Raw genomic sequence first — 24,456 nt, 5'->3', positions numbered from 1 at the left:
TTCCTTTGCAATAGTAACTATATCTCCTCATTAACAAAAACTAATGAAGAAAATGTTATTTACTATAATAGAGGCATTTTAATTACATCAAATTAAACTGTTTTTTAAAAATTAAAATTTTAATTTTATGATGAAAAAGATTTTGCTACCTTCCTTCATTGAGTTAATTTTCTAATAATTAATGAAAAATTATCTTATTTTCTTCACTATTGATAGTGATGAGTGTGCTAGAAGAAAAATTAGTGATTATATTATACATCACATTGCTGGTTTTCTTCAGCTCAAAATTGTTCTTAGTAAAATGAATAAGTATATATTGTTAAGAGATACTGCTAAAAGAGAGTTAACAGTAATAAACAGCTATCTTTAAAGGGCTCATTTCCAGGCCGACCCCTGGATAGATTCTGGAAACTTGTATTTTATAAGGTTACCATCATTCTGACAGGAGGTCAATGACACCAATTGTTTTTGCAAGTGGCTGTACAGATGATATGGCTTATGCTTCATGCTGTTTTTCCTCTGGGAGTCTGGAATTTTAGTATATGGCAGGAAAAAATGCTTAAAAGAACATGATCTAATGAAACTGTTGGCAGTGTCTAACAATTTTCCATAATGAATAACATTGCACATATGCTGACACAACTAACTGCTAGAGAAAGTAAGCACAGCCTATGATAATACACTGAGGTACCTAAACAATTTGTGCCTCTTTTCGTCTTCACTTCACTCCAAATGCCTCTGCCCTGCTTATTTTTCTTTTCTTTTCTTTTCTTTTGGGGCCACATCAGGCTATGCTTCTTGTTACTCCTGGAGGGGTTGGGGGGGGGGTCATAGGATGCAAGGAATTAAACCACTTGGGCTAACTGCAAGGAAAGAGCACTACTTGATGAACTATCATTCCAGTCTCTGCCCTTTGCTGATCTTGCTTTTGTATCCTTTTAGTGTAATAAGTCTTAGCCACAAATATATTAGAACTTGTCTAGAAAATTATCAAAACCAGGGATAGCTCAGAAGTTACCAATATTCATAAAGTTTAATATGTAAGAGTATCTTAATCTAAATAATTTCACTAATACTTCTGCATTAACAAAATAATTCAAGATTTTTGAGTTACAGAAGAAAATTTTATCAGAAATCTTAGCTCTTAAAGATATGAACTTACTTTCACCATCAAAATGGGATAAAATAGTTGATAACATACTAATACTCTGAATCTAGAAATTTAAGAAAAGCTGGATAATTCAGTAGGTACTAACTGAATAGTTTCTACTTATTCAATATATAAAGGAGCTAAGAGTTCCAAGGAACCTTGAAAAGATCAGCTGGCTGGCACAGAAAGAAAGTACAGGTGGATAAGCACATGACCAACCCAAAATGTGATACCTGGCCCAGAATATGCTCCTCAAACACCAGCAGAAATGATTCCTAAGCAGTCACAAGTAAGTTCTGAATACAGCCAAGGGTGATCAGCCCACATATATTCTGGCTTCTATAGATCTTTTTATCTTATGGACATTTTGTAATCCTTTTCATCAACAATATTCAAATATTCTTTTAAAATGAGGCGGAGCTGCATGCAGATAAGGCTCAAGTGATAGAGTACAATATTAGAATGTGCATGCCCTGAGTTCAGTCCCTAGTATCGCACCCAGTACTGTTAGACCCAAGCACGACAGGGAGCAGCCCCTATTATTTTTTTAAATGAAGTCAGGAATAGCCCAGCTTGAATCCTCTATGGCTCTTTGCAGAGACTTCAATCTGACCAAAACTCCAGGTATACCAGTATTAGATTGATATATTGATATTACCAGGACTTTTTTTTTTTTTGGTTTTTGGATCACACTCAGCAGCGCTCAGGGGTACTCCTGGCTCTGTGCTCAGAAATCACTCCTCACAGGCTCAGGGGACCATGTGGGATGGACTTTTTTTTTGCAGTGAGTACAAGCACCCTTTTCTGACTTTCTAAAACCTCTGGAAGCCCTCCAAAACCACCTACACAAATATAGTCTTCATGCCTACATTTTTTTTGTTTGTTTTTGGGGGGCCACACCTGGCAATGCTCAGAGGTTACTCCTGGCTCTTCACTCAGAAATCGTCCCTGGCTTGGGGGACCATATGGGATGCTGGAGATGAAACCCATGTCCGTCCTGGGTTAGATGCATGCAAGGCAAATGCCCTACCGCTGTGCTAACACTCCAGCCCCAATCATGTCTACATTTTATCACCTCCATAAACTCACTCTGTTCTCAAAAGGGATGTAAAGCAGTAAGTGAAAAACTATGGGTATATTGGTAATGCAGATGAAAGCTGGCAAGCTCAGGAAGAGAGAGCAAGCCCTGCCCTGTCAATGTCATGTCTGCTGCACTTGTCATCCACAATTACTGCTTTGCCAATGGCCTTACTTTAGCACTCCTTTGCAGCTCTCTTCAAAAATACCAATCTGACCAAGATTCCAAGTATGCTGGTATTTGAGCTGATAAAACCAGGACTTTTGTTGGAGCGTTAGCACCCTCCTCACACCTTCTTGTACTTTCAGAAGCCCTAGCAACCAAAAAGACACCCCACAAAAACCTCAGTATCAGCAATAGTGCTAGGAATTACTGGACAGTGTGGCCACATTCAAGGCTGAGCTACAGCTCTGTTTTCGTTTAATGCTGTCATCGCTGCATCCCTGCGGGAACACACCAATCTAAATGTCAATAAATATCTGAAGCCACCTATCATTAAGAAACAAAAGAAATATCAGAATGATCAACTAGAAATAGAAGCTTACTAAATCTTCTGAACTCATTATAAGATGCAAACATTTTCACAAGTTTTCTTGTTGCTGTATTTCTTCTTTTTTCTCTATTTCTTTTCTTTTCTTTCTTTCTTTTTTTTTTGGGGGGGGGGGGGCACACCTGGCAGTGCTCAGGGGTTACTCCTGGCTGTCTGCTCAGAAATAGCTCCTGGCAGGCACAGGGGACCATATGGGACACCGGGATTTGAACCAACCACCTTTGGTCCTGGATCGGCTGCTTGCAAGGCAAACGGCCGCTGTGCTATCTCTCTAGGCCCCCTTTTTTTCTTTTTAATAATTTTGTTCCCACTTACCTGGAAACAAATGTATTAGGATAAACTATATTAACAATGTGATGCATGGTCTACAAATTAAGATTAAAAATAAAATTCAGGGGGCCGGGCGGTGGCGCTAAAGGTAAAGTGCCTGCCTTGCCTGCGCTAACCTTGGACGGACCGCGGTTCGATCCCCCAGTGTCCCATATGGTCCCCCAAGCCAGGAGCAACTTCTGAGCACATAGCCAGGAGTAACCCCTGAGCGTTACCGGGTGTGGCCCAAAAACCAAAAAAAAAAAATAAAATAAAATAAAATTCAGGCAGGATAAATAGTACAGCAAATAAGGCAATTGCCTTACACATGACCATCCCAAGTTCTATTCCTGGAATCCCAAAAAGAAACATGCACAACAAAATAATGAGAGAAATTGAGTCAATTATACAACAGAATATTAAGAATGGACCATAAAAAGACTGTGTTGTACAAAAGTAACTAAGACCATAAAAGAATATTCTGGTTCATTTTGTCTAATATTAAAATTAATTAGTGGCAATATATTATAAAATGCTAGTTATTTTTAAGAGTATAGGAAAGTAGGTATTTACATATTATATTATATGCCATATGCTAGATTATAGGGAAATCTAAAAAGGAAATTAGTTGTACCCAAACTGTATCTTAATTTTGAAATTAACCATAATGTATATTACTAATTATACACTTATTTATATTAATATATTACAGTATTGAAAAATCAAACATGTATCAATATAATAAAAATCAAATAGAATGACAAAAGATAAATATTGAGGTGTGATAGTACAGTGAGTAAATTGTTTGCCTTACTGAGGCCAACCCAGGTTCAAATTCAATTCCTGGAATCCTGTATCATACCCCAGTAGTTCCTGAGTGCAGAAATTAGCACTTGAGCAAAGCCATGTGTAACCCCCAATTTTTTAATAATAAATCTACAAATTACAAATATTTCCCAGAAAATCAATACGAATAAATACAGAACTCATTAGAAACTGGATAAAGTATTTGAAAGTATTCTTAATATAAGATATCCAAATATCCAGAAAATATATGAAAGTTACTCAACTTCATTAAAGAAATTTGAATTAAAACTCCAAGGTGGGGGCACAGAGATAGTATAGTTAGTAGCATTTTGCCTTGCATGTGGCCAACCCAGGTTCTATCTCCAGAACACCATATGGTCCTCTGGCCCTACCAGGAATAATTACTTAGTGCAGAGATCAGAAACTCCTGAGCATCATCAAGTGTGGTCCCCAAATCCAAAATTAAATTAAATAAATAAAAACCAAGAGGACAAAATACTAGTGCAGTGAGTAAGGCATCTGCCTTTCATCTGGCACACCCGGATTCCATTCCAAGCACCCCCACCTTTCCGCACTAACCCATCATGAGTGATCCCTGTGTGAAGAGTCAGTTCAAATAATCCCTGAGCTCCTCCAGTGTGGCCCAGAAACAACCAACAAATAAATGACAAGCTTACGCTACTGAATGATAAACAGAATAGGAAAAAAGAGAACTAATTCAAATACTAATTAGAATGCATGAAAATTGTAAATCTCATTACTAGGCTGTACGCAATTTGTTCGATTATATGGAATCACATTAGAAAACTGTCAAGGAGTAAAACTAAGCATAGGCATATACTTTATCAACATTCAGACAAAGGAATTATCTATAAAAAGTTAATATTAAAAGCATGTAACATGGGGCCGGAGAGATAGCATGGAGGTAAGGCATTTGCCTTTCATGCAGAAGGACGGTGGTTCGAATCACAGCATCCCATATGGTCCCCTGTGCCTGCCAGGGGTGATTTCTGAGCATAGAGCCAGGAGTAACCCCTAAGTGCTGCAGGGTGTGACCCAAAAAACAAAACAAACAAAAAAAAAAGAGCATGTAACATAATAATTATAAGATTAATAACAAATTATTTTATCCTTCTTAGTTCAAGAACTGTAACTTTTTAAATTAAAAATAACTTCAAATATAATTACACTTGGGTGCTTGCTTGCTTTAAAAGTCATTTCAGAGACCCTCAGGCAACTCCTAAATTTGAACAAAAAACTAAACTTCAGACTACACATGCATACCCTGGGCATGGCTTCCCAAGTAGACCAAAGTTTACAAACCCCAAGATAAACTCCCCTAATAAACTTCCCTGGCAGTAGGGAAGACTGAATGTAACTTAGGGAAAAAGCACCTTGAGGGACCAGAGTTACAGAATAGCAGATAGTGTTTTGCCTTACATGCAACTGACCCTGTTCAATCCCAGACATACCTACCATATGGTCCCCTAAGCTTCTCAGAAATAATTTCTGAGCCAGAGCCAAGAGTAAACTCAGTGCCACTGGGTTTTACCAAAAGAAAAAAAAAAGCATCTTGAGGCTACAAAAACTACAAAAACTCCATATCATGAAGTTTATAATTCTGTAGATCCAACCAGAGAGGGTTACTTCTTGATAATCAAGGAGTATATACATCATAAAGAAATCACATTCCTAAATATACATGCAACTAATGAGGGTCCAGTACAGCACTTAAAAATGCTAATCAACATGAAGAAGGCATCAATAGCAATAGTAGCTGGAGACTTCAGCATTGCTCTGGATCGATCAGCTTCTGGATAATCAACCAGGCAAAATCTCAACATATACTGGCTTTGAAGGAAGAAATGGAAGAGTGGTGCTTAATAGGTAAATCTATAGGGGTTTTTATCCCCCACAAAAGTTGAATACTCATTCTTCTCCAGTGTGCATAGCACATTCTCCAAGACAGACCACATGCTGGTCACAAAATTTACCTTCCTAAAATCAACAGGATAGTAATTGTATCAACTATCTTTCAGATATTGATGTACTGAAAATAGAAGTGACTTACAAACCAAAAGAAGAAATAACTTTGACTCTTGGAAATTAAACAGCTCACTACTGTACAACCAGTGGGTCAGAGAGGAACTCAAACAATTACTAGAAACAAACATGAATGAGGACATGGACTAACAGGACTATGTCACACAGCAAAAACAGTATTGAGAGGAACATTTATAGCTTTGCAAACATTCATCAGGAATTAAAAGAAGAGCCTATATAAAAAATGATATAGTGTAAGAAATTGGGAAATCATCAAAAAAATGAACAGGGGCCGGAAAGTTAGCATGGAGGTAAGGCGTTTGCCTTTCATGCAGGAGGTCATCAATTCGAATCCCCCGTGCCTGCCAGGAACAATTTCTGAGCCTGGAGCCAGGAATAATCCCTGAGCACTGCCGGGTGTGACCCAAAAACCACAAAAAAAAAAAAAAAATGAACAAAAAGCAGGCAGGATAAAAAAAAAAAATCTTAAGAGCAGATATTAATGAACTGGAATTCCCCCCAAAATACAAAGAAAACAAGAGTTGAAAACAAGAGTTGGTTCTTGGAAAAAGCAAACAAGATTGATAAAGCATTAGCAAGACTCACAAAAAAAGAAAACCCTAATAAAACTATATCAGAAATAAAAGGGGAGGGGCCAGATATAGCATAGAGGTAGAGCATTTGCCTTGCATGCAGAAGGATGGTGTTTCGAATCTCAGCTTCCCATATGGTCCCCGAGCCTGCCAAGAGCGATTTGTGAGCATAGAGCCAGGAGTAGCCCCTGAGTGCTGCTGGTGTGACCCCCCCCACACCAAAAAATGAAAGGGGAGTTGTCACAACAGTTATCATGAAAATTCAAAAGATAATTAAATATTACTTTGAGAATATGCCATAAAATGAGAAAATCTAAAAGAAATGAATAAATTCTTAAACACCTATAGTCTCCCAAAACTGAAAAAAATATAATTTGGAATACCTAAACAGACCTATCACTTTCCAAGAAATTGAATGGTAATCAAAAACTTCCCCAAGACAAAAGCCTGGGCCCAAATGGATTCATTAGTAAATTCTTTCAGACCATCAAAGAGTTCTTTATGTCAATCCTTTTTAAGCTCTTCCAGGAAATTTAAAAATCTGAAAGACTCCCAAACAGTTTCAATACAGCTAGCATCACCCTGATACCAGAAGCAGATAGACACACTACAAAAATAGAGAATAGACCAACACCCTTGATGAACACAGATGAAGGATCTTCAACAAAATACTAGTAAATAGAAGAATCCAACAACTCACCAAGATATTCATACACCATGATGAAGTAGGATTCATCCCAGGAATGCAAGGATGGTTTAACATATGCAAGTCAATCAGTGTGATATCAAAAATAAAATAATCATAATATTATATCAATGCAGAGAAAGCATTTGACAAGACCCAGACATGACTCATGATAAAGACTCACAACAAAATAGAAACTGAAGGAACTTTCCTCAATATAGTCACAGCCGTTTACCACAAGCCCACAGCAAACATACTCAATGGCAAAAAAACTAAAAGTCTTTCCCCTAAGATCTGGCACAAGACAAGGTTGTTCACTCTTGCTACTTCTATTCAATATAGTACTGTAAGTACTTGCCATAGCAATTAAGCAAGAAAAATATATCAAAGGCATCCATATAGGAAGTGAAGAATTCTAGTTCTCACTACCTGCAGATAATATGCTCTATTTAGAAAATCCTAGACTCTACAAAAATCTTTTAGAAATCATGGATTTGCATTTAAAGAGAAAGCCTACAAAATCAATATTCAAGTATATGGCTTTTTTTTTATCTACATACAAGTGGTGCTGTGAAACCTGGTCAGTTCATGAAAGAAACTAAACTAAAACTTCCTGACACCACACACAAAGGTCAAATCAATGTGGATTAAAGATCTTGATATCAGACCTGAAACATGAGGTACCTAGAGGAAAACATAGGCAGAACTCTTTATGACACTGAAGTTAAAATTTCTTTCAAAATAAAACACCACTGACCAAACAAGTAGAAGCAAAGATAAACAAATGGGACTGCATTAAAATAAGAAGTTTCTGATATTCAAAGGAAATGAGAACCTAGATACAAAGACAGCCCACAAAGTGGGATTAAACAATTCACTCTATATCCATCTCATATGATATAATAAGGTACTAGTATAGACCTTGAAGGAAAAAATCTAATCCCATCAAAAATGGGAGAAGTGGGGCTAGAGTGATAGCCCAATAAATAGGACATTTATGTGCCTTGCATTTGGCCAACCTGGGTTTGATCCCCAATATCTCATCCGATATGGTCCCCGAACCCACCAGGAGCAACTTCTGAGTGCAGGGCCTATAGTATCTCCTCAGCAACATTGGAAGTGGTCCAAAATAACAACAACAAAAATAAGTGAAGAAATAGGCAAAATTTACTCAAAGGAAAAGCATACATTGACAAAGGCACACAAAAAAGTGCTCCACATCATTAATCATCAGAAAGATGCAAATCAAAACAACAATGCAGTATCTCACACTACAGACTGTCATACATAAAGAACAACAAGTGCTGCTGAGGATGTGAAGAAAAGGGGACTCTCATTTACAGCTGGTGGAAATGTAGACTGGTCCAGCCTTTTTTTTTTTTTTAAGTTGAGCTCTCATAATTTCAGTAATACTGCTCCAGTATTCCCTAGGAAATATACCCTATAGACCCAAAAATGCAATACAGAAAATGTATCTGCATTCTTTTTTTTTTTTTTTTTTGGTTTTTGGGCCACACCCGTTTGACGCTCAGGGGTTACTCCTGGCTATGTGCTCAGAAATCGCCCCTGGCTTGGGGGGACCATATGGGACGCCGGGGGATCGAACCGCGGTCCTTCCTTGGCTAGAGCTTGCAAGGCAGACACCTTACCTCCAGCGCCACCTACCCAGCCCCTGTATCTGCATTCTTATGTTCATTGTAGCACTACTCACATAGTCAGAATCTGGAAAAAATAAAATCAAGTGTCCAAGAACATACAAGTGAATAAACTATAGTATATCTGTACAATGAATACTATGCAGATGTTAGAAAAAAAGGAAATCATGAAATTTGTTTGTACACAGATGAGTATGGAGAGTCTTATACTGAGCAAAATGAGTTAGAGGAATAGGGATAGACAGACTGATCAAATTTGGGTGATATAAAAAATAGTATGGTAGTAATAGACAAAGGCAATAGAAATGAAGACTGGGCCATGCTAGGAAGGTTGCCACAAAAAGCAGAGGAGTGCAGTTAGGGAAGAGAAGGAACCACTGTGAAAATGATAGTTGGAAACGACTACTCTGGACCTCAACTGGGTGTCATTATTTTTAATATATGAATGCAGCAAAAAACTTGAAATAATATTTTATAAATAAAATTTTCCTACAGTTACCAACAAAACTCAGTGTTCTGAGCCCTGTGAGGATAAACTAGAAAAAGGCTTGACCAACTGCTGATACTTCACCTTTTTGCTCAGATTCATGTTCTCCATTTTGTTCTTCAGCAGCTTCATCTTATTCATAGTAATTGAATTTTCAATGATTTGATGCCCAGAAGGAGAGTGCTCAGTTTCTTCATCCTCATCAGTATACAAATTATACACTGAACCACCACTGCAAAGAAAATGGTAACTACTATAGAAAGGTGCTTTATATCAGCACAAGGGCTAAAAGGACTGTATTTACAATTGAACTGCAGATGCTACTAGAAAGTTAATAGAATACATTTGACAATGTAGATGCTAGGAAAAATGCATTTTTAAAATATATTTAAAAATACAGAAAATAAATAGAAATAAATTTAATAATTTAACATTATTGAAATCATAGTACAATTGAACTTCTTTTCCTTTCTTTTTTGTTTGTTTGTTTGTTTGTTTGGAGGGCCACATCCGGTGACGCTCAGAAATCGCTCCTGGCTTGGGAGACCATATGGGATGCCAGGGGCTAGAACCGTGGTCCATCCTAGGTCAGCGTGTGCAAGGAAAACACCCTACCTCTTGCACTACCGCTCCAGCCCCCACAGCTGAACTTTTCTAAAGTCAGTATATCTAAAAGCAGATCTTTTGGTACTTGCTTGATCATTCTCACAGAAGGAAAATTCAGTTCCACAGGAAGGCTCTGATTAGATTTTATCAGTCATGCAGATAATTTGTAATTTAAAACACAAGCTGATGAAATACTTATTAATCAAAATGAAAAAGAAATTGACAAAGATATTTTTTTCTTAAGATTCTCGGGGGCTGGATAGAAAGTACAGCAGATTGGGCATTTTCCTTGCATGTGGCTTACCTGGGGTTAATCCTTGGCATCCTGAAAAGGTCCCTGAGTACTGACAGGACTAATGCCTGAGTGGAGAGACAGGAATAATCTCTGAGCACATTTAGATGTGCCCCCCCCCCAAAAAAGGAAAGATTCTCACTAGAAGTGGATTCAGGTAGTGTTATGAGAACAGTTTCGGGGCCCGGAGAGATAGCACAGTGGTGTTTGCCTTGCAAGCAGCCGATTCAGAACCAAAGGTGGTTGGTTCAAATCCTGGTGTCCCATATGGTCCCCCGTGCCTGCCAGGAGCTATTTCTGAGCAGATAGCCAGGAGTAACCCCTGAGCACTGCCGGGTGTGGCCCAAAAACCAAAAAAAAAAAAAAAAAGAAGAGAACAGTTTCTGTTGTTAAATAACAAATAATGTTATAAGTTTTTCTGTGTAAGACATAAAATTACCTAAAATAACACATATTCTAATGTGAAAAGAAATCCTAACCAAGTCATGACATAATTAAACATAAGAAATATTTCATCTGCTCTTCAATCACCATGACAATTATTCATATTGTAAAATGATTATTATTTTGGCTAAATAATATAATAGCATTTATCACAGTATCTTGAATATGTACATGTGCATATATGTGTATATATGTATATATGCATTTATATATAAATGCATTATATATATAAAATTAAGAGTGGACTGTGAGACCAGAGAGAGTACAGTAGGTAGGACATTTGCCTTGCATGAGGCTAACCCAGGTTCAAACCCCAGCAACCCATATGGTCCCTCAATTATGTCATGAGTAATTCCTGAGTGCAGAGCCAGGAGTAACCCCTGAGCACCACCATGTGTGGTCCAAAAACAAAAACAAAACAAAAACAAATTGTATTTTTAACTAGAATCAGTAGACATCAGAGTTTTCACAAAGTGATAAATATTTATGTTTGTTTTTTTGGGCCATACCCAGTGATGCTCAGGGGTTACTCCTGGCTATGCACTCAGAAATTGCTCCTGGCTTGGGGGACCATATGAGATGCCATGGGAAATGAACCACAGTCCGTCCTAGGTCAGACACATGCAAGGCAAATGCCCTACTGCTGTGCCACTGCTCCAGCCCCATAAAGTGACAAATATTTTTATAAAAAATCTTTTTCCATAAATAAATTTTATATACTACTTTATGTATCAATCCTATAAAGAACAATTTCAAATTATATACCTGTAAAATTATATACCTGTATATATATCTGTATATACCTTTATTATATACATGTAAATCATATAAAGATTTTTCTTCTCTGAGACATACAAATGAGAAACTATTTACCTTAGAGATTCAGATAATGGTGTTAATGTGCCATCTCCTCTATGTACTACACGAAAGAAATTCAATTGATCTCCTTCTCGGTATACCAAAAATGTGACTTGTTTATTGCAAGAGGTCTTCTCACAGACCTCATCTCGATTGGAATCCATATATTCAGCCATTTCCCTAAGTGGTTCTTCCATAGGAACTACAAATAAAAAATTTGATAAAAAAAAAAACTTTCCATTTATATTGTTTTATGTGTCTTGGGACAGTGGCAGAATTTAATATGCTAAATTTTAATATTGCTGATAAATTACATATACTTATATTCTTCAAGTAAGTTTTTGATTTTTTATAGTTAATATTGCATTCCCTGTGCTATATTAACATTTAATAAAATGCATTATTAAATTATTATGTACAAAAACAGAGTTTAACTGAATACCTCAAATTTCTCCTGTACTACTGGAGTTTATATATAATTTATTCATTCTATAATATTTACTTATGACTATTTTCATTTTAAACTTTTGGCTTCTAATATAACTAACAATAATTAAAAAGTAGTATAAATACTATTTTATAATATAAAATAAATGCACAATTAAAATGTATATCATAGAACATCAGGTACTATGTTCATTAATCAAAGCACATGGACTGGTATCACTCCAAATCCCTCAATACTTGGAGATTCCAATGGTCCAGAGTTGTCCTCGGGTATAAATCATACTATAAGCAACAATACAATTTGCAGACATTCCTATGTGGAAATGGGCCTCAAGATTGCTGCTTCTGGGTGCATTTTCGAAAAACATCTGAATTTCTGAATCAAATTAATGATTATGTCGGAGGGAGGTCATTTCCAAAAATATTAACTTGTTTGAACTTTCTTTACTTTTACTTCGAAAAAAGTATTCAGAAACTTTCTTTTCTAATAAAAGCAATAATTTACCAAACTCAATAATTTTCAGTCAAGTAGAAGTTATTTACCAACAGAATTATATTATATAAAGTTATAAATATTAGTCTAAAAGAAAAAATAAAAATTAAGGACATCCCATTTTCTATATTAAATATTAAGATACTTTATATTTAAAATATACAATTTAGTTTATTTTATAAAAATATAGATGTGTTGATTAGCTCATGGGTACAAAATCTGAATACGAAGGCATTTTTATTACAACTTGCCTCTTTTTTTATGTTATTGTTAAACTTTCCATATTATATTTCTAAGAAATAAAAATTATGCTACCACCAATGCCAGTCATATTAATGTGCCTTCCTAAAGATGGTACAGGAATCGCACATAAATGTATACATTCAAATCTTATTAAAACAGAAAGTTAAAACTGCAGGATTATTTAGTGTAGTCAGCATTTGTTTTGCATGCAGGGGCCCAGATTCTGTTCCCTGTACCGTAGGGTTACAGCACTGCTAGTAGACCCTAAGCATCCCTAAGTGTGGCCTCAAAACCAAAACAACCCCCCCACAAAACAGAAAATTTGTTTCAATTTCCTCAGAAATAAAATATAAATAGCTTAGAATAAATAATTCAAAAAAGAAAAGCTTTTTTCCCTATGCTGTTTTGATGCTTTTTCAAAATCAACTGCAGATGCAAGGAATATAGTTTAGTGGTAAAGTAACATCCCACAGGTATGAGGTACAGGTTCAATATATCAATTTCAAAAGCTAAATAAAGGGTGATGAGGGGGAGGGAGAAAAGAGAACGAGAGAGTGAGTGAGCAAGAGAGAGGAAGAGAGAGAGGAGAGAGAGAGAGAGAGAGAGAGAGAGAAGAGAAGAGAGAGAGAGAGAGAGAGAGAGAGAGAGAGAGAGAGAGAGAGAGAGAGAGAGAGAGAGAGAGAGAGAGAGAGAGAGAGAAAACACAGAGGAGTTAAGGCACTTAGCTTGCATTCTATTTATCCCAGTTCAAATTCCTGGCACATTCTGGGGTCATTCTTGGGTAGAGCACTTCTGGGTTCATTCTTGGGTAGAGAGCTAGGAATAGGAATTTGGGGCCTTGTATGACCCCAAAATAAATTTTTCTTTAATAACGTGAAAGCTAGAGGGGCAGTGCAATAGTACAGTGGGTAAGATGCTTGCTTTACATACAGCTCACTCAGGTTCAATTCCAAGCATCCTATATGGATCCCAGGCCTTCCAGAAATAATTTCTGAATGTAGAGCCATGATATCACTGAATGTGGCCCAGAACTTTTTAAAAAAAAATAAAACAAAGTGAAAGCTAAATATTAGGATTGGAAATTTGCCTCAAATGGCAGAGCATATGCCTTGCATTAGAGAGGCTCCAGGTTCAATTCCTGATACTACACAGAAATCCCCAGCACCACTGGTTGTGACCCTTCTTCCCCTCCCTTGTACCAGCAGGTATGAACCCATCTGCATAAAAACCCCACAAAAGAATGATAATATCGTTAGCATTTACATGATAAAGATATTTTGTCAGCCATAATTTTTAAGACTAAAAAGATTCAAAGTGATTTCTCAAATAAAATATACAGAAGTTTTTTCAAAGATATAGGCAAATTTTAAAAGGGATTCAATAAAGGCAAAATTATTATTTTTGGTTGTGCTAGGAATTAACCCCGTTATCTCACATACCAGGCAAGTACTCTTCCCAGACCCAAATTATGAAACTTTAAAGTTAAAAATATGAAAAATACAAGTTTAGTTATTAAGTCTTCAAATACCTTAATCAGTACTTATGAAACACTTGCTCAGTAAAATATGGGAAAATGTTCAAATAGCAATATTTGAACAAGCTATAAATACCTATATTCATATATATCAATACATATACAAAAGTGTGTGTATACATATGTATAGCACCTTAAATTCCACCTATAACTATTATAATCCTGAAACTATAGAATAGGTACCCCAATTAAATACCCCAATTTAAAAACAGTACTATATACAAGAAACAACTTTCAAAAATATATATCATATAAGGTTGGGATGTATAAAGTGGAAAGAGGACCCTCTGTTCAATTATCACTGGCAATATATATGCACATGTGTCTTAACTAAAAATATAATAAAATTCATATAACATAAGTTTATATCTTACTAAAAACAGTTCATGAAACACTTAGGTTCCTATATTACATTCAAATTCAGAAAAATAAAAATCATTTAACATGTCACAAGTCAATTAACATAAGGCTCCTAGTATTAGTTGTGCTAGTTTACCATCTCTAACGCTATTATATTTGTTTTTCCTAACCTATCTAAACACACTACAACAGTTACAAACCTCACAAAACTTGAGAGGAAAAAAATCCCCTTGAAGTGCAGGTTATAATGATCCAATTTTAAAAGCAAATATATGGAGCATAAGGCTGGAATGATAACACAGTGGTAGGGCGTTCGCCTTGCAAGCAGCTGACCTGGGACCGACCCGGGTTCGATCCCTGGTATCCCATATGGTCCCCCGAGCCTGCCAGGAACAATTTCTGAGTTCAGAGCCAGAAGTAACCCCTGAGCACCGCTGCTGTGGCCAAAAAAAAAGGCAGAGATAAAATTTGACAGTGGAAGAAGGCAGCAATGGAAGCATTCTTAACCTTCAGGGGTTTGGGGGTCAGTTAGAATCAAACAAATATGAAGACCTTCCCAAGCACAAAGCCTACAAATCAGGACTTTGCTGTGCAGTCAAAGGATACCTTTAGTTGAAGATTCACTTGACATAACTAAGTAGTGGAACAATGTGAATATTCCTAACATTTTCTATGCTTTTGTTGATCAAACTGGTCTACATCTTCTCCTAGGGTTTTTTTTTTTTTTTTACAATCTTACTGATCCCTTGAACTTCCATAGTTGTGAAATTTGTAGAATCACCACCGTTTTCTGCAGGTCTGCCAGGCTGCAATGACTGAGGTAAGTTGAAAGTCCACCCGCTGTTCAGCTGCAGAGGCCCAAGACTGCCAGGCCCTGGTGCTGCAAGCCTTGCAAGGGCCCGGTCTGCCAGGTGGGGCCAAGAGCCTACCTACTACCACCCACCCGGGAATGAGAGAGAGAGAGAAGAGAGATGTAGAAACCAAATATACTTGTTATTCCTCCTGGAGTCTGAGACCTGCTGCTGCCACCCAGGGGTTTCAAAAAGAGGTTTCAGGTGGCTGCGGGAGGCCAGGATTCAAGGAAGAAAAGGAGAGGAATAGATAACAAAGCAGGCAGCATTGTATCTCCAATGCTTTCTCTCTGGCCCCCTGCAAGCCAGCAGGCGCTGCTCTGGTCATTCTATCCTGTCCCTCCATAACGTCCAAGTTGGTGTCCCTTGGTGGGCTCTTGGCCCCATCAGGCAGCTGGACCCCACAGGCCCCTGCGACCCTTGCAGCACCAGGCCCTGGAAGCCTTGGGCCTCTGCAGCCTTGCAACAGGTGAGCTGCAGGGGGTCTTGAAACTTTTGCAGTAACCTGCAGCAGCCTGGCAACCGTGCAGATTACCACATAAATTTCTACTCACAATCACTATAGCATAACTATAGTTATGCTCCCACAGCATTTATAACTACTACTTAAGAATGTTATTTAAATTTTTTGTTTGTTTTATTTTGGGGTCACACCCAGCAGCGCTCAGGGGTTACTCCTGGCTCTAAGCTCAGAAATCACTCCTGACAGACTCGGGGGACCATATGGGATGCCAGGATTTGAACCGCCATCCTTCTGCATGCAAGGCAAATGCCATTACCTCCATGCTATTTCTCCGGCCCCTAAACATTTTAATGTAAATAGTAATTTACAAGGTTGTTCACAATAGAAATGTCATTTTAAAATATATTGTGGAACTAGTGCTTTTTCCCTTATTATACTGGGAGCATTTCACTGAATATATATTTGGTGAAATAATAGATGTTTAGTAAATAAATAAGAAGAATCCCAGAGACCATGCACAGGACCATTAAATGCACAGGACACAATATACCACAAACCAAGCTAACAAACTTCTTAAAAATTAGTTCCAAATAGTACAGTGTGTAAGGCACTTGGTCTTGCACACAGCCAACCTGGGATTGATCCCTGGCATCCCAGATGGTCCCCCAAGCACTGCCAGGAGTGATTCCTGAGTGCAGAACCAGGAGGAACTCCTGAACACCAAAAATAAATAAAAAATAAGGCTTAGAGTTGAAGATTTTGAATACAAGAAGGAACATGGTCCAGGATACAGTGTAGCTGTTAAGCCTGTAGGTTAGATCTCTAGCACAAAATTTCAGGGGTCCTCAAACTTTTTAAACAGGGGGCCAGTTCACTGTCCTTCAGACTGTTGGAGGGCCAGATTATAGTAAAAACAAAAATTATGAACAAATTTCTATGCACACTGCATATATCTTATTTAGAAGGGAAGAAACAAAATGGGGATAAATAGAATATGTGGCCTGCAGGCTGTAGTTTGAGGACCGTGGCACCAAATGGTTCCCCAAGCAATGCTAGATGTAGCCTTGGAGGCCCCTGATTGACACCCTAAGCTAGAGTGGCCCAGGAATCCTTGGCATTATAAAGCTTGAGCAGCATTGCATCCTTATGTCTTTGCATTAAACTACTGATCTTGTTATTAATCACTAATGGGGGTCCCTGAACTTCTCAAGCAGTGCTTGGGAGAGCCAAAAAACAAAATAAATAAAATAATTAAAGGTTTTAAGTTTTCAACATTTTTAAAAATTTAACAAGACAGTATGAACCTAAGTAACATACCATCTCGTTCCTCTTCCCTATACTGGAGTTATTTTTTCATTTATTAGTGTTTGTTTTTTTGAGCCACACTCTGAAGTGCTTAGTGGTCATTCATTACTGTGCTCCAGGATGCTAGAGATCAAACTCAGGTCAGCCACAGCAAGACAAACACTTGCTGTGCTATCTATCACTCCAGCCCCATTAGTTTTATTTTTAAGTCTTTCTAATTAAACAGGAATCCTGATATTTTGTATAATATGAGTTCCTGCTTCTCTGTATTTAGGTTTTGTAGAACAATACCTAGAGAGATACATATGGTCCTTTTAAGACTTAAAATCAGAAAATATTATTGAAACTTGAAGCTATTAGGGATTTGAGCAATAGTGAAGTAGGTAAGGTGCTTGCCTTGCACATGGCCTATCAGGGTTCAATCTTGAGCATCCCATATTGTTCCCCTAGTGCCACCAGGAATAATTCCTGAGTGGAGACAGGAGCATCTCTGAGCTTCACCAGGTATAGCCCCAGAACAAATCAAACAAAAAACTCCCAGACCCCTTGAATCCATGATAACTGGCTTGAAGATTTCTATTACCAAATTGCTTTGACAACTTTAATATATGCCTACCTCTTCTAGTATTTATAGGTCCACCACGCATGGCCAACACCAGCTTCAAGGTACAACCTTCTGAAATGCTATGAATAATTAACACAAAAATCAATCAATGGAGTCAGTGATATATAAATTCACAATTATGTACTTGTTTATCAGGATTTGAATATATTTTAAAATACAGAACTATTCATAACTGTAAAATACTGTTTACTTTTACAAATACTGCAAAGATAAAGATTTTGTGACACTAGTGAAGGAATTTATATAGATTATAGAACAGTGTATGTCTGAAACTCAATCATGAATAACTTTGTAACTCTGTAGTTCATGGTGAGTCAATACATTTTTAAAGGCTCCATAAATCTTAAATATGACAAAGTTTCTAGAAATAAGATCTCTTATCCTGTATTGAGCCTCCTCTTTTGTACAAAGGAAAAAGAAACACTAAAAATGAGGACTGTTCAAAACATAATGTACTATGGAAAAATCTATTTAGTAAAGAAAATATAAAAATTAAAATATCTACAATGTTTCTTGATTTTAAGTGATGTATCAATTTTTCCACACTGCACCTGTCCCTTCCATATATAAGAATGAAAAATACCCCACCACCACCTTCTCATCCTCCTGGAAAACCTGGCAGCCAAAATCATGCCCCTGCAAACAGTCTCCTTGTCTGCATTTGGCCAACCCCACAAACTCAACTCTATTATCAAAAGAAATGTAAACCAAGCCAATGAAACATCATGGGTACCCTGGCCACACAACTGAAAACAACAATATCCGGAGGAGAGAAAACACCAAGTCCCCACACTGCTGAAGCCACACCAGCTGCACCCACCACCCACAATCACCACTTTGCCAGCAGCCCAGCTTCACCTCTCAACCACAGAACTCTGGAAATATGTCCAGTCAACCAAAACTCCAGGTATGTCAGTATTTGTCTGACATTTCTAGGGCTTTATAGAAGTGAGTGCGGACAATCCCCTTGCTTTCTCATACTCCTAGAAGTGGCAACTGAAACCACATGCTCAAAGATCTTGGAATTCCTGGACCAAACAACTGCAATTGGCATACAACTACTCCAAAAATTTTTAATACTGTCATCTCCATAGGAACTTACCAATTTAGAAATCAAAATGAATTCAGTTACCTAATATTCAGAAAGAAATAAAAACAAATAACAGAAAATCAACTAGCAATAAATCACTTAGAAAACCTTTTGACAATGACCAATAACTTCAATGTGAGATACACTAATTTTAGCAAATTTTCTTATAACTAACTTTAAAAATTATTTATTTTCCACTTCCATCTATACAAGCAAATCGAATATAATATGTTGTGCCTGCCAAGGGGGTTAGGTTTGGAAATGAGTAGGAATCATTGGAATCAATTTTACATTGGTAGTGGATTTGGTTTGGGAACAAATAAGCAATTATGTAATACACGGTTTTTAAATAAAATGGATTGGTTTTGGAATAAATGTATTATGTGCAACTATGTAATACATGGTTTTTAAATAATTAAAAATAATGTAGAAATACTGGAGCTGGAGCAGTAGTGCAAGCGAGAAGGCATCTGCCTGAGCTAGCCTAGGACAGACGGACAACCGCAGTTCAATCCCCCAGTGTTCCATATGGTCTCCCAAGACAGGAGAGATTTCTGAGCACATAGCCAGGAGTAACCCCTGAGTGTCACCAGGCTTGGCCCAAAAACCAAAAATAAAAAAAAAGAAAAATATGTGAAAAAGGAAGAAATAAAAAAAGATCAGATAGTATATATTTAACTACTAGTATACAAAATATCACTTAGAAACATGCAAACATAATGCAAAATGAGAGTCTTGGTGAATAGCAATAATCTATTTCAATACTATTGTAAAAATGTAAAGAAAACTAATGTAGTCAGGTAGGTCAATAGTACAGTAGTAGGACATTTGTCTTGCGTGTAACCAACCTGGGTTTGATCCCTGGCATCCCAGATGTCCCCTGATCCTACCAGAGTTATTCCTGAGTGAGGAACTAGGAGTAAACCCTTAACATCACCAAGTGTAGCCCCCAAAATAAAAACAAAACAAAAATAAGGATGAGGTAAAAGGATTTTGCATAGAGAGAAGGTAAAATAAATCAGAAGACATGTCAAGAGAGGTTACAGAACCAGAACTTCTCAAAGTTCAGAAAAATACACTGAAATCTAGGTACAGATATTTTCAGAAAAGGTATGATCTAAAAGCACTGGTAATATAATCATAATATAAAGTGCCTATAAAATAAGAAATCATGAAATACTCACTTGTAATCATTCAAGCAATATTCATCTTCAAGTTCCAAGTTATTCCAAATTAAGTGCTGCTGGCAGATGGGAATACCTTCAGGAAGGTTATAAAATCAAGTTAAAAACATATTAGAGGAAAGAGTGACAGTACAGCAAAAAGGATGAGTGTCATTCATGTGGTTGAGCTGGGTTCTATCGCTGGCATACTATATGGTCCTCTAAACATCACCAGAAGTGATTCCTGAGTGCAGTGCTATAATTAGCCCTGAGCATTGCTGTATGCCTCCCACTAAAAACCATAAAACAATTTTCAAAACTAAAGAACTAAGATTACTAATAAAAAGATTTCTATATGGGGCCAGAGAGGTGACACTAGAGGTAAGGTGTCTGCCTTGCAAGCGCTAGCCTAGGACGGACTGTGATTCGATCCCCCGGCGTCCCATATGGTCCAATCAAGACAGGGGCAATTTCTGAGTGCATAGCCAGGAGTAACCCCTGAGCATCAAACGGGTGTGCCTCCCCCCAAAAAAAGATTTCTATAGGACCAAAGCAATAGTACAATGGGCAGGGCATTTGCCTTGCATGCAGTCAACCTGGGTTCAATACTTGAATCCCATATGGTCCCCTGAGCAATGCTAGGAGTGATTCCTTAGATTCCTTAGGTCAATGCTAACCCCTGAGCACTGCTTTGTGGCCAAAAATCAAAAACAAAGCTACAAAAGAAACCCATGAAATGTTATGTAATATACTTTTGAAAAAATGTAATGCTATGTTCTAAAAAGTAAAAAGACTAGTACCTTCTAATTTTTGAATTTTTGCTTTCACAGAAATAACAGCTTCAAAAGGTGAAACTCTCAGTTCAAAGCATGTTCCAGTCAATGTTTCAATGAAGAGCTCCATAGTATCATAAAAAGGAAGTTTGTAGCAAAATGGTCCTACATTTTCTTCATTAAAGAATGGAGGCTCCTTTTTATTATCCATCACTTTGACTTTTCTAAATCCTCTGGAATATGTTGTAGCCAACTGTATTCCTGTTTTAGCCAAATAAGCTTTGAACATTGGCAATACGTATTGTTGTTCATGTTTTGAGTTTTGTACCTAAAATACAAAAAAAAAAAAAAAACACCAAACAAACAATCTTTTAAACAAGTATATCTGAAAGTCTCACTCCTCCAGGAAGATGTTCTTTATGGAACCTCAACCACACTCAGGGATAACTCCTGTCTCTGTATTCAGGAATCACTCAATATGGGATACCAGGGATTGAACCTGGTTGACCATATGCAAGGTAAACACCCTATATGCTCTACTATGATTCTGGCACCTCCATAAATATTTTCCAAACAATTTCTGGTCTGTAACATCTAGGTGGTCCCAGAATTCATTTGTTAACTGTGTCTAATTCTTTTCAGATTTATGTCTGAAAACAATGCTTCAATTAAACTAGGAGTATTTATTAACAAATGTATTTTCAATACTGTTCTACATATTATCAGAACAGCAGTTATTTACATGTTATTAATGATATTTAAATTAAAAATTCAATACATATGTTCTTCCAAGATTTTAATAAAAAATCCAAATGAATAGCACTGGGGTTAAAGCTTTAGTCTTGAATGTGGCCAACTTGGTTTGATCACTGGCACCAAATATGGTTTCAGAGTAGAGAGCCTAGAGTAGCCCCTATGCACAGTCAATTGTGGCCCAAACCTCCACACCCAAAACAGAGAAAAGGCACAGTCATATTTGAACATGTAAAATATGCTTTCTAATCTATACAAAGAAGGGCTGGAGCAATAGTACAATGGTACTTGCTTTGCATGTAGTTACTTTGCATGTACCTGGATTGGACCCTCAGTACCATATATGTGTCCACTGAACCTGCGAGGAGTTATCCCTGCACACATAGCCCCATGTAAGACTGAGCATTGTTGGATGTGACCCCACAAAAATTAAAATAGAAAAATTAACCACAAAGTATATTTTTATAGAAGTTATTTTTTTGGGGGGGAGAGAAGTTTGTGGCTACTCTTAGCAGTGCTCGGGGGTCACGATAAGCAGTGCTTGAGTATAAGTCATATCAGGGATTAAACCAGGATCTGCTGTATGAAAGGCAAGCATCCTAACTCCTCTACTAGCTTTCCAAGGACAATATACATTTTAATCACACTGAATAAGAGTGATCATATTAACAAACTTCTTTTTTTGTTTGTTTTTTGGGCCACACCCGATGACACTCATGGGTTACTCCTAGCTATGCACTCAGAAATTGCTCCTGGCTTGGGGGAAGACTATATGAGATGCCAGGGATTGAACTGAGGTCTGTCCTGGGTCAGCTGCATGCAAGGCAAATGCCCTATAGCTTTGCTATCTCTCCAGCCCCAGTAGGACTAATCAATAGACTGCTAGATATCAAAAAGATACTTATCAGTATTGTACTGAAATGAAATGAAATTAGTATTGTTGACATTAATTTTATATATACAATAGCTAATAAAACTGAGAAACAGATACATCAAGATAAAACTAAAACAGAAATACTAAGATAAAGTGTATGTGTATAATTATAAAAACAGGAAAAATCAAATCATTAAATTTCTATTAACCAATGAAAACTGTGAAGGTGAATCTTGAACTTAAACTTGAAAGACAGGTGAAATGAATTCCTAGTAAGATAAATTAATCTTTTTATTTCCTTAATGAATACTTTTACACATACTTGACAAAAGTTAGCAAAACAATGTGAATAGTTTTAGTTCTTTCAAAATAGCTCTTCCAGCTACTCTGAATGTGATCAAGAATTTGGTTTAGGGGCTAGATAGATAGTATAGTGGGTAAGGAACTTGTCTTGCATGCAACTGATCTAGGTTTGATCCCCAAATTCTCACATGGTTATAGAGTACTGCCTTAAACCTCTCCTCACAAAAATGTTAAACTAAAAGTAACAAAATCACAGCTTTCAAAGTTATTTTTAATGCAATGTCAATTCCTATAAATAAAAAAAAATCTTTGGGCCCAGAGAGATAGCATAGTGGCGATTGCCTTGCAAGCAGCCGATCCAGGACCAAAGGTGGTTGGTTCGAATCCCCGTGTCCCATATGGTCCCCCCATGCCTGCCAGGAGCTATTTCTGAGCAGACAGCCAAGAGTAACCCCTGAGCATCGCCAGGTGTGGCCCAAACCCCCCCCCCCAAAAAAAATCTTCATTTTCTTGGGGCCAGGTTGATAGCTCATAGGGTAGGTCTGCATCAAAAAGACCCAGGTTGAATCCCTGGCATCCCAGACAATCCCCCACACCTCGCATGAGTAACTTCTGAGCACAGTGCCACGCTTGAGTACTACTGTGTGTGGCCTCCAGACAAACAAAAAGAAAAATAATATTTTGTAAATTTCAAACAAGGAAAGCAATGGAACAGAAAAATAAATACCTTTTTCATATAAAAATAATCAAATTGAACTTTGGACAGCTTATGTTAAAGCATATTACCTTGAATTTAAGATGCTAACTTTAAAAATAATCAAAAGGAGATATGCCTGGGACTGGGGGGGGGGCTTTACCTTGCATATAGAATCCCGTACAGTTCCCCAACACTGAGCCAGGAGTAACCTTGAGAACTGCCTGATGTATTCCCCCCACCCAATGCCCCCAAATGGCAAAATTTTCATGCTAACTGTGCTCTCTGGAACATTTTAAATTGCACATCTGATGAGTCTGAGGGTTCTTTTTTCTTTTTCCATGAGAGAAGGTGAACATGTGAATGAGAATAGATGAAGCAATACTGAGTATTCAACATATGCCAATGATATAACTTGAAAAAAATGTGATATTCCAAAGCATTTTAATTTGTGTCTAAATAGAGTACTAAAGCATAGTGTTCTTTAGTCCAGAAACCTATACAGAAGAATAATTGACATGTTGTGCCAACAATGGGTTATAGTAATTCATACCTCTATCAGGAGTCATTTGGCCTTGGCAACAATGGCCAATGCATAGAAAGAGGGAAGCAATGGTTTCCTATCTGATTGCATCTCAGCTGGGCTGACACAACACTTGTTTTATCCACCTTTTATAATTAACAACTGACTAAAAAAATCACAACACACTGGAAGAAGATATTCTGAGTGTCCTTAACACAATCATAGAGGACACGGATAAATAGAGGCTATAAAGAGTTTCAAAATCCATCCGTAAATCCATCCATCAGGCATTGCTTTCATCTCTGAAAAAGTTCTTAAAAGATGGTAATAATAGCCTCCAAAGCTGAAAGGGACAAGTAAGATAGGCCAGGCAGTCGTGATGCTGCACAAGTACGCATAATTTCT

At 37.2% G+C, this 24,456-nt stretch overlaps 1 protein-coding gene across 1 annotated transcript in view; it reads right to left on the bottom strand.

Annotated features, from left to right (window-relative positions):
* The window catches only part of ZFAND4 (zinc finger AN1-type containing 4), a 37,005-nt gene extending 15,862 nt beyond the window's left edge, over positions 1-21,143 (bottom strand). The window contains exons 1-5 of the mRNA XM_049790657.1: positions 20,932-21,143; positions 20,153-20,228; positions 17,870-17,937; positions 11,573-11,759; positions 9,442-9,589 (exon numbers count right to left, since the gene is read on the bottom strand). Coding sequence (XP_049646614.1) covers positions 9,442-9,589; positions 11,573-11,759; positions 17,870-17,937; positions 20,153-20,228; positions 20,932-21,115 — 663 coding nt within the window. The 5' untranslated portion in view covers positions 21,116-21,143. The remainder of the gene's footprint in view (positions 1-9,441; positions 9,590-11,572; positions 11,760-17,869; positions 17,938-20,152; positions 20,229-20,931) is intronic.
* Between the last annotated feature and the right edge of the window lie 3,313 nt (positions 21,144-24,456).

This window comes from Suncus etruscus, chromosome 17, assembly GCF_024139225.1.
Source record: "Suncus etruscus isolate mSunEtr1 chromosome 17, mSunEtr1.pri.cur, whole genome shotgun sequence".
In the NCBI taxonomy this organism is placed as follows: domain Eukaryota; kingdom Metazoa; phylum Chordata; class Mammalia; order Eulipotyphla; family Soricidae; genus Suncus; species Suncus etruscus.
Note: the sequence above shows the minus strand (reverse complement) of the source record. Positions and strands in the feature narration are given on the sequence as shown.